The sequence below is a fragment of the Sinocyclocheilus rhinocerous genome, unplaced genomic scaffold, assembly GCF_001515625.1.
Source record: "Sinocyclocheilus rhinocerous isolate Xijiao unplaced genomic scaffold, SAMN03320098_v1.1 scaffold1350, whole genome shotgun sequence".
Lineage (NCBI taxonomy): Eukaryota > Metazoa > Chordata > Actinopteri > Cypriniformes > Cyprinidae > Sinocyclocheilus > Sinocyclocheilus rhinocerous.
The window spans coordinates 461,681-473,586 of NW_015652333.1; the positions used below are offsets into that span (position 1 = coordinate 461,681).

At 36.9% G+C, this 11,906-nt stretch overlaps 1 protein-coding gene across 1 annotated transcript in view; it reads left to right on the forward strand.

Annotated features, from left to right (window-relative positions):
- LOC107714844 (XK-related protein 4-like) overlaps nt 1-11,906 on the forward strand; it is a 64,902-nt gene that overhangs the window by 39,219 nt on the left and 13,777 nt on the right. Inside the window, exon 2 of the mRNA XM_016520810.1 lies at nt 8,392-8,591. Within this exon, the coding sequence (XP_016376296.1) occupies nt 8,392-8,591 (200 nt within the window). The remainder of the gene's footprint in view (nt 1-8,391; nt 8,592-11,906) is intronic.

Consider the following 11,906-nt stretch of genomic DNA (forward strand, 5'->3'; position numbering starts at 1 on the left):
CCTGATTGGCAGGTTAGGGAAGCACTGAGCTCTACGCTGTGCCAAGGGATGATGCACTTGTGAGTGTGTGTGACGGCCAGTAGCGGCGATGGTTGGGGAGTTTAAATGAGACAGTGATGAAGAGGAGGCCCCTAGCCTGAAGAGAAGGAGAGAAATATCAGGAGAAAGAGGAAGCATCTTTTCTTGAGGTAGGCAGTGCACAGCTACAGGCCTCAGACCAAACCAACAACTTCAGTGTACGGGCTATTACAGGACTAACACGCAGACATATGGTTTGCTGGATAACTGGATTGCTCTTGCCAGGTGTGTTATCGTGTGTTTTTAGGTTTCCAATTATAAGTCTTCTGGCCTCCTTTCATGTCTTGCAATTTCATATAGACATTTTTAATACATGTTAAGTACATGTTAAACAGATTATCATTACTTAAAGGGATAGTTCACCCAAAATGTGTAATTCTGTCATCATTTAAGAGTTTGGTTAATCTTCGAAACACTAATGAAAACACACCACTGAAAATCCAGGTAACCAAAACTCAGAAGATCCAAAAAGGTCATAAAGGAGTTGAATGAATTTTAATCCAAGTCTTGTGAGGAGATATGATTTATATAATGAACAGATTTACTTTAGGCTGTCTATATGACCTTTTGGATCTTCTAAAGTTTGGTTACCTGGACTTTCAGTGGGGGAACAGAAACCTCTCGGGTTTCATTAAAATAATTTAACTTGTGTTTAGCAGACTAACCAATGTATTATTGGTTTGAAAGAACATGAGAGTGAGTAAATGATTCAAATTATTTTCATTGTTAGGGAACTATCCCTTTAACATTTTCCTGAAATTAAAAATTCAATTAAATTAACAATTTGTTTTTATTTATTATTTTATTGAATTTTTTATTTATTTTATTCAATAGTTATATTTATCTTTGCATTTTTTTATTGTTATTTTAAATTATTATTAAATAGTTTAATTATTATAAAACTATTGAGTTAACAAACCAATAAGTTTCTTTAAAAAATGTTAAGAAAAAAATTCGTACATTTAAATTAGGGCAAGTTATTATTATTATTTTTTTTTTTTACATCTCTGCACATGGTTGTCTTTGACTTATGCGCGATCTGAATGTATGTATGAATCATTATGATTTCCTCAGGCAGTTTTGCTTTTTTTGTGTTACCTCCCACCCCTCTGAGTGCTGAGATGCAGGAATAATCCAATCAAGGCAAGAGGATGCACATCAACATCTGTCTAATCCCATTCTGAATGGGGATTTGGTAGATAGCATGCTTTAAGCAACATGCAGTAATATGATTCAGTGGCTGGCCAGACCTCATGGTTTCAGGTGGACAGTATAAGAAGGGGATACATATTGCAGAGACGGAAACATAGACGACCCGTGGCTTATCTGAAATCCAAACAATGGCCATATGAGAGGCCTCTCTTAGTTTGGCCTTTAGGGTGAGTGGTGGAAATGCCAGCAGACTGCGTTTTCAAGCGCAGAACTCTTCTGAAGTCCACTTATCTGATAAAGAAGCTGGACAGACGCCCACTCTTAAGGTCAGCTGAAAGATCATACTGCGTCCCTGCTGCTCTGCACCAGGCGACTGCGATACTTTTGTCATGGTTTTTTCGTTTGAATTGGTCACTACTGATACGGTTTCCACTATGACAGAGGCAGAGAACATCATCGATAGACATGATCTGCCCTTATTGCTTCATTTATATTTGAACAGTGTCTTTACTTGCACCTTTGCTTTATTTAAAAATATCATCAGCCCTTCATGTTTTTAGCTGTTGAGGATCTGTATTAATTGTATTCTAGGCCTACTTGCAAAGGCAAGACAGTATCAAAAAATAGGCCATGGTTTGATACCGTGAACATCCAACCTGACACATCTAGAACAGTGTTTCCTAACCGTTTTGTCTTACGTATCCACACAGCGCCATCAGTAAGACACAGGGTGCCTTCACTGACACCAAACCAGAAATGTGCGTCTGTTAACTCATACTGAATGTCATCCTGAATGATCATAAATCTGATTAAAATGACCATTATTGCATATTTTTATTTACATTTTTTTATAGTTATCATTAATTATTATAAATTCTTTTGACAGCCCTAATAGTTTTGAAGTAATTACTTCTGGTTCATATACAGTGCCTTGCGAAAGTATTCATACCCCTTCATTTTTTCCACGTTTTGTTATGTTGCTGCCTTATGTTAAACTGCTTTAAATTACTTTTTTTCCACATCAATCTACACTCCATACACCATAATGACAAAGCAAAAACCAAATTGTCACAACTTCGTAAATTTATTAAAAATAAAAAACTGAAATAAGTACATTGAATAAGTATTCATACCCTTTACTAAATATTTAGCTGAAGCACCTTTACAGTCTCAAGTCTTTTTTGTTTGATGCGACAAGCTTTTCTCATCATCATTTGGCTATTATCTGCCATTCTATTCCTCGCCTCTTCACCTCTCAAGCTCTGTCAGGTTAGAGGTGGGCAGGTGCACATTTTCATGTTTCTCCAGAAATATTTGATTGAGTTCAAGCTCAGGCTGTGGCTGGGCCACTCAAGGACATTCACAGAGTTGTCTATAAGCCACTCTTGCTGTGTGCTTAGGGTCATTGTCCTGTTGGAAGGTGAACCTTCTGCCCAGTCTGAGGTTTTGAATGCTCTGGACTAGGTTTTCATTGAGGCTATCTCAATATTTTGGTACACTGAGCTTTTCTTCTACTCTGATGAGTCCCTCAGTCCCTGCCGCTGAAAAACAGCCCCACAGCATGAGGCTGCTACCAGCACACTTTACTTTTGGGATGGTACTCTGCAGGTGATGAGCAGTGCCTGGTTTCCTTCAAGCATGATGGTTGGAATTGAGGTTCATTGGACCAGAGAATCTTGTTTTGTCACAGTCTGAGGGTCCTTTAGGTGCTGTTTTGCAAATTCCAAGTGTGTTTTCATGTGTCTTAACTGAAGAGATGATTGCGTTTGGCCACACAACCATAAAGCACAGATCGGTGGAGTGCTGCAGTGATGTTTGTCCTTCTGTAGATTTCTCCTATCTCCACATATGATCATGGAGCTCAACTAGAGTGACCATCAGCTTTTTGTTCATCACTCTAACCAAAGCCCTTCTCCATCAATTGCTCAGTTTTGCCAGGAGGCCAGCTCTAGGAAGAGTCCTGGTTGTTTCAAACTTCTTCCATTAAGGGTAAAAGAGACTACATGCTTCTGTGAACCTCAGGGGTTAAAGCAAAAAAAAAATATTTTGACTGAAAATGTTTCCTCAGCCAAACCCCATTCCTCAGCCATAACTGTCACACACCCAGTTTAAGAGCAGTTTTTTCTTGTAATTAGGAGCGCTTGTCCACCTAATTAAAAAAAATTAGGAGCACCTTCTGATCAATAATAAAAAATTTTGATCAAAAATTAGCCTTCCTAATATGAGGTGACATTTGACTCAAAGTGATTTACAGGGGCATTTTCTTTTTACGTTTGTAATGGCATTTTTCTAATTGTATTAAATGTATGCAGTGTTTCCTAGGATTTTTTTCCAGCTGTGGTGGCAGGACTATTTCTCATGGACCATGCCCCCTCCCCTCCCCATCCAAGAATCAGGTGCACTCAGAATTGAATTTATTTTAACTAAAAAAGACAAGTAAATAGTAAATAATAAAATAAGAACAAATAAATTAATGACAATCAATAGCACAAACAAAAACAATAACAAGATACAAATTAAATCAACAGTACTTTCATTTTTTCAGTTAGGTCTAACTATAATCTATTCAACTGTAAAATAACACTGGTTAGTCTTCACTGTATAATGAAAGGCAGCAGCAGGTTTATTTAGGCTGCTGTCTCTTTAAGACCTCATGCACGGATCTAATATACTGTTACACATGGCTCTATGCTTACTTTTCTTTTTAGGAGCTCTTGTCCTCCTAATTTAAAATTTTTAGGAGCACCTTCTGATCAATCATCAAAAATTCTGATCAAAAATTATCCTTCCTAATATGCGGTGACATTTGACTCCTTAAAGTGACTTTTCTTTTTACATTTGTAATGGCATCATTTCCATCTATGTCAAATTCAAAAATGTATCTTTATAAGCTTTTTAAAATTTCTATTTAAAACAATATAATAAGAAGTAGAATAAGACACCTAAGTTACCAATCATATGAAATAGTATTAATAAAAAAATAATTTGTACTTCAGAGGTGGCACAGAAGAACACAAAAGTGGCTTGTCGGTACATTTTCAGACGTTTAATGAGGCTCAGAGGTATATGAGTGCAATTAAATTCATACATTAATGTGGAGATTAATGTTTTAAATGTAAAATTTTGAATACAGAAATATTAAATTATTTAAATAACTGAAATATTAAACACTGCTGTTTGCTTTTAGAGATGGGCAGTGGCTGAGCTGTTACTATATTTGGAACTATTTTTGTTGAAGAAATAAAGCAAAATCAGGCAGTACTTGTTTATTGAACTGTTGTATTAAATCAATATCACATTTGCGGATGATTTTTGGGCAGAACAACAACAACAACAATGCGCTAAATGTCTCTTTTCCCCTAATTTTTTCCAATTGACGGAAATCCGTCGAAGACTGGCTGCAATTAACGGAAATCCGTCGTAGCGACGGAGAACTTTAATCCCTGGAACCGTCAATGAAGCAGATTTTTTTTCTGATCTCTTCCCCAGATGTGTGACTTGACACAAACCTGTTTCTGAGCTCTACAGGCAGTTCTTTTGACCAGATATGAGTACTTATGCAATGGAATCATTTAAGTTTTTTATTTTTAATAAATTTGCAGAGATGTTAAAAACCATTTTTTTGCTTTAGCATTATGCTGTATGGAGTGTAGATTGATGTGGGGAAAAAGTAATTTAAAGCAGTTTAACATAAGGCAACAACATAACAAAATGTGAAAAAAATGAAGGGGTATGAATACTTTCATAAGGCACTGTATATATGTATGTATGTATTTTTTTATTTATTTACCTAATTCATTTACAGTTATCATGAATTATTATAAATTCTTAAAAGATTCATTATAAATTATTTTGACAGCCCTAATATTTAAAAAATTATAGCTTGTTTTATATATTTATTTTATTTTTAAATTAATTGTATTTTAAAAATGTCTACAAATTATTTTATTTTTTTATTATTATTCATTATTAGAAATTATTGTATTCTTCTGACAGCTCTAATATTTTTAAAGTGATAAATTCAGTTTTATATATTTATTTATACAAATTAAATTTTTACAAATATTTTTGTCTACAAATTAATTGTATTTTTTATTTTTGTAATTATTCATTATTCTAAATTCTTGTAATCTTCTCTAATATTTTTAAAGTGATAAATTCAGTTTTATATATTTATTTATACAAATTAAATTTTTACAAATATTTTTATGTCTACAAATTAATTGTATTTTTTATTTTTGTAATTATTATTTATTATTCTAAATTATTGTAATCTTTTGACAGCTCTAATACTTTTAGGCCTGGTTTCACAGACAGGGCTTAGACTAAACCAGGATTAGGCCATAGTTCAATTAGGACATTTAAGTAATTTTTCAAAAACGTGCCTTAGTAAACACATTACTGGTGTGCATCTTGAGACAAAACAAAGGCACTGATATATTTTAAGTTCAGTCAGTGCAAGTTTCTTTCAGTTGACTTACATTTTAGTCTGGGACTAGGCTTAAGCCTTGTCTGTGAAACCGGGGGGTAAAGCCATACATTCTGTTATAGATTCAACAGTATAGGTTAACCATTCAACATTTCAACAGTGCTTGGGAAACACTGATGTAGAACCCTTTCCTAATGCAGAGTACGCATGAAGGAATAACAGGTGGGCAAAATGTACAGTGCCTTCTACGCATTTATATTCAAGAATGTGTTCAACAAACACAATACCTCAAGGCATGCACTTTCATTCTGATGTTCTGATGTTCATTCAGTGTAGTGCTCCACCATTTACCTTAATGAGTATTTTATTTCTGTCCATAAGTCAACGTATCCATTATCTTTTACTTGTAAACTCATTGCCTCTGAATTGATTGAAGTTGGCAAGTAGTGTACTATAAAATCATGCTTTGCATACAAATGATCAAAGTGCAAACTGTAGCAGAGAGAATCTGGCAGACAAAGAAATCAATGACAAAACATTGTGCAAACAAGACTGTATCCCCCATAAGCATTTAGACACATTGTGTTTTTGTTTTTTGTATGTTTGAAGCACTCTTGTTAAGGTAACAGCCAAGCTGATGCTCTTAACGTCCTGTTAATGAATCTCTGGGGAGAGAGAATACGTGTGTATAAATGGAAGTGTGTGTCTGTTCTTGGCTGGATGCCTATTTGGGTCAAAGGGTAAACTACACAGTGGGGATTGCTGGGAAAAACGCAGGGACGGGTCACTTGGCAAAGACACGTCACTGCAAGCAGGTGCCTTTAGCATCACACTAACCCACGGGCCACAGTAACACACCTGAGAGACATTAACACCATTCACCACCAATCCATTACTGTTAGCAGATGACACAGCGTTTTTAAAAGATCTTTGTGTAGCAGTCGTTCATTATGAGTGTGTTTGTCTGCGACATACTGTCACATTCAGCCTTTTTTTTTCCTGTGAAAGCAGCGGGTTTGTTCAACTTTCTGGTATTTTGTAGCAAAGAGGCCAGTGTTGCCATAGCAATTCCTACAGATTTTCCACCTTTTTGCTAGCAAGAATTTTTAAAAGTGAATTTGTTTGAGATTATTGCTGCGACTTGCCGAGTTGGTACCATAAAATAAATATAGATTTTATTTCAGAATAACTTCAGATACTAATTGGTGTTTGAAGCAAAGATTTTCTAGTAAGTACGAGAAATTCTTCCAGTAAAGCAAGCAAAATCCGTTTTACCATGCATGTGAACTCATGCAATGAATATAGTAGTAGCATTTAGCATATTATGTAATATAATCGTTTTTGGTTTCTTTGTTAAATGTTAAATATGTGTATAACTATTTGAGTGTATTAAGTAGAATAACTGTAGAAGCTCATCTGTATTCCTTACCTTATTGCAAAGGTGTATATTAAAAATTAAAATTTACATTTGAATCATAGGAGGAAGATTAGGAAGGTAAATATAGATGTGATAATTAGTTTAAAATTCCTCAGTTTTTGCAAAGCAACAAACAAAGTATGCCTAAAGGGGCAGAAAGGCCAATGAAGAGGTAAGTTACTTCCAACTGCAGACGTCCTCACCAAGATTCACTCACAAAACCTTGAATAATTTAGTTTCTTTACTTTCTTTTAATGTAATCGTTTCAGGCACTTCCCATTTATACAGAACACTTTGGTGTCCCATGACTTTTAAAAAAAAAAAGCGCTGTAGACAAGCATCCCGTGTTTTTGTTGTGAGAACTATTAGATACAGTATGTTATCTAGCATAAAGGGTAGCTTGTGTTTAAGACGTCACATGCCTGTACTCCCGTGTTAAAATGGGGATCTTGGCCTGTACCACCGAAGAGATAATCTCATCAACTCTATTTAACAATTCTATTTTCATAATTTTCACAGTCTGTGATATTAATTTAACTGTAGTAAAAACTTTTTAATTGTTAATGAGATACTAAAAAATGTTTAATTGTTAATGGCATTCTACTAATTTTACTAAGTTTTTCATTTTTTGTGTCGCCCTGTATCATTTGATCTCATAATTTACTATTTTAATTGTTTTTTATTATTAAAAAGTTGTCTTTTTATTTTTGATGTTCATTTATGCTTATATCTATAAAAAGTTTTAAACTGTTTGCAGATATGTATTAAAATCACAAACCTCATATAAAAATAAAATAAAACATAACAAACATAATAACAAAACATTAAAATATATAGTATCATTTAACTTCCTTTAGAGTTAACAATTAACAGTAAACACCTCCTTTCACTGATCATTTTTTGAAGATGAATTAAAAAAGATAAAGGTCCAATTTTGTGCCCTGTTCGTGGAAAGTGTCACTACACACATTATAAAGGATTCAGTGTTTAACTATTCATGCTGAGATGACATAATGTTCCATTTTTGGTTGAATCATTTTGAGATGTTGTGTTGAGTCATCAGCTTTGACATTAAATAATATAATTCATCAGCAGTTCAAAATGGGCAAATCTTGTTTACAAAACAGCACAGAGACCAACATAGCTGGGAACAGTCTGTCTGGTTGTAAGGTCAGGTTGAAAAGAAAAGCAGACAAAACATTGAGATATTCTAGCCGTGTGTCTGTCGCAGAAGCTGATTCTGCCCTGTCATTGAGAGTTCAGTGAGAGTTCAGAGAGAAAGGTTTTAAAAGGGTTTTCTTTGTGTCTCACGCAGGTACTTCCACACCATCTACCTGGGCATCAGGAGCAGGCAGAGTGGAGAGAATGACCGCTGGAGGTTCTACTGGAGGATGGTGTATGAGTATGCTGACGTCAGCATGCTCCACCTATTGGCCACGTTCCTGGAGAGCGCACCTCAACTGGTCCTCCAGCTTTGTATCATCATACAGACTCACAAACTCCAGGCTGTGCAAGGTAACACAACACAAGCGCACTCAAACACACTTATGTTTGTGTCACTATATTAAGGAGAACATCTCATGGACTTCCATCGTTTGTAGATCACCTAAATGGGCGGTCACATTTACTGTTGCTCTGTGAAATCCAGTCATTTCAATAGGAATCCGCATGTTCAGGAGTTTATCATAAGGGCAAAATAGTTCCCCACTCAGATTTTGTTCATGTTCAAGTTGGTCACGTGAATTCACCACGTTGATTGACAGAAAACTGCTTAGTTTGAAAGTGACCTCTGTGTGAACTGTGCTTCATATATCTATGCACTGTTGACCTCATTAATTTGACTGCAAAATTGACCTGACCCCTACCTAGTGTTCATTTTGTCAGCCATTTTTAATTTAGTCTTAGTCTTTTAAATTAGTCTTAGTCGTAGTCCTGGTGTCAAATGTTTTTTTTTTAGTTATCATTTAGTCAAGCTTGTCCTGTTTTTGTTTAGTCAAGTTTTAGTCGACTAAATGTCTGAACATTTTTGTCTAGTCTTAGTCAATGAAAACTTTTCGTCATACTGTATAATAGTTAAACTGATAGTTACGTCCAAGAGTTTTACACACGGTCTGTTATTGTGGGGACATTTCCACGGCCCTAAACATGACGCGGCACAAAATTAAACGTGATTGGTTGATTTATCTGCCAGTCATATGGCCTCTTGGGCGGTCCTTGCCATTCAAAGCGGCCAAGGTTCCCAGACCTTCTGCCGTCAGTCTGAAGGTCTGGCTGTGCGAGACTAATGGCGCTTTTCCACTGCATGGTACGGCATGGTACGGCATGGTACGGCACGGCACTGCTCGCTTTTGGGGGGTTATCCACTGCGTACAGTACCTGGTACCTGGTACTTTTTTCAGTACCACCTCAGCTGAGGTTCCAAGCAAGCCGTACCATTACCAAAATATGATGTGTAAACCCTGCTGATCACTGATTGGCCAGAGAGAATCGTCACAACCTGCGTCATTGAACTTGCGACACGAGACACTAGACAGGCTAGATTAAATCAGCACAGCCAGCGAGGATCGAACACAACTTTTTTTGAACGAACACAACCGTTTGAACGAGCGCACCTGCTGCCATCAGCCTCTTTTGAAACAAACTCCTTCGTCTTGCAGTTAAAAACATCCACATGCCGAGAATGAAGAACACCATTCCATCGTTGTGCTCCATTGTTGTGTTTGTTTGTGTCGCGTTTACGATGATGTCACGGCAGTAGAGGCGGCGCAACTATAACGACATGTCTATAATCCCACCCACTCTAAAGCAGTACTAAATTGCAGTGGGAACGCAAACCGAGCCGTACCGTGCCGTGCCGAGCCGTACCATGCAGTGGAAAAGCGCCATAAATTGATTCTAGTCAAACCTGTACATACAATAATTGTGTATAATGAAGTGAATGTGACAATTTTAGCTCTGTGTTAAAGTGCCACTGCAGGTGTTGGGGTGTATGCGGAATCATTTGCTGACCAAAAAAACAAACGAACCCTTAAACCAGCCTAAGGTGGTTTGCTGGTCTTAGCTAGCTAGTTTAGAACTTAAGGTTTTGTGCTTGTTTAGCTGGTCTCCCAATCTGGCCAAACTGCTTTTAAGCTGGTTTAGTTGGTTCTTCTTTTTGGATACTATCACAATGCTGCCATACTTCTTTGTAAGGGTGAGGGTAGGACATGCTGAGGAGAGAGAACTCCCAGGTTTACTGTCATCCTTCACTTTACAAATTTCATCCTGTTCATATAACAGTGATGGAGAGGGACAGAGAGTGAGAAAAACTCAACTGCCACTGAACATTAACGACTGCTGCAAGGGAGCGAAGCGGAGTGCTTTTTCAAGAGTGTTGCCAAAAGTGGGAATTTATAAGGGAAAAAGCAAGTCTTCAAACCAATGTAATTTTGTTTGGGTACCTTTTTGGAGATGCACCATTTTTGGGCACGGTGAAAACCAACTGTGCAGATTATACAGCAAACAGTTAGAGGAACTGTTATATAGCATTGTTTAACAATCAAAAACAATAAAAAAATAAACAATAAAAGTTTTCTTCACATTTTGTTTATATCACTTGATGTTTTAAATCCTGTAGTGTCAGCCACAGTCCATTTACTGACCGTCTGATGCAAGCAGGTCTATAATACCTGGAGAAAGCTATCCGTTAACATTCTCATTCATTTTAATGACAGTTACACAGCTGACATACTGTATGACCCTCTGGAAGAATGTGATTTGAAATCTGCCATCTTTGCTCATGGGAACTGAGATCCAGACAGTATATTTTTTTCTAATCACCAAAGCCTGGTTTCAGCAAAACCCCTTAAATTAATATTTAAGCACTAAGTTTTTCTAAACTATAAAGTTGTCTGCTAACTCTAGAGTAAGGTGACCAGATTTCTGAAATGAAAACCAGGGACATTTTCTGTCACGGCGCGGACACCAAAAACCAGGACGTCTGGTCACCCTACTCTAGAGCCGCAGGAAAGTGATGTCCTGACAACATAAATCGATGAATGGCACACAAAATCGCTCACACTCCCAAACTCTTCACAATAGTACCTCTTCTGGGCTGTGACGTCAAAGGCCGCAGACAGTCCTATTATAGATCCATTTTATGCTTTTAAGAGCCCTCCACAAAATATTCACTGGAAAAAAACATCTATCACATAGTGAAATATCTGCAAAATGTATTTCTTTAGAATAAATGGCTACACTCTCAGACAAAATGCAAAAATTGTACCATTAGGGGCACAACAGCTCGTAACCGGGGCTGCACATTAAGAGGGACATCTTTGTATCTTATTTACCCCTAAAAGGTTCATAGCAGTACAGTACTACTGTAAGGTATGAATATGCACCTTTTAGGGAAAGAGATGTCCCTTTAAGTTTACTGCCGCAGTGACCTACATATGCAATTATTGCACGTTTTTTGACAGTGTACTTTATAATGGCCTACCAGCAGCAACGAACTTTACAAAGCTAACCAATCCTAACCCCTTTGGTCTGTTACTTATAGTACACAAAAATATGCCAAAATCATTGCATGCTCAGATCTGGGGTGTGTTTCCCAAAATCATTGTTCCCTTTCGATACTACACTCGTACTGCGCCTTGCTAGACGCATATGGGAAAACGCCTTTTTTCTCCTGAACTGAAGCCTTTTTTCATTCACGCAGTGAAACTGCACGGCCATTGGTATTAAAAACGAACCAATGGCTAGGCAGCGGAGCTGCATGAGCCTATGGCGACGAAGCCTGCCAAAGCCCGCCAGAATGGGCGGGGCATCTGGCTATATAAGCAGGCGTTC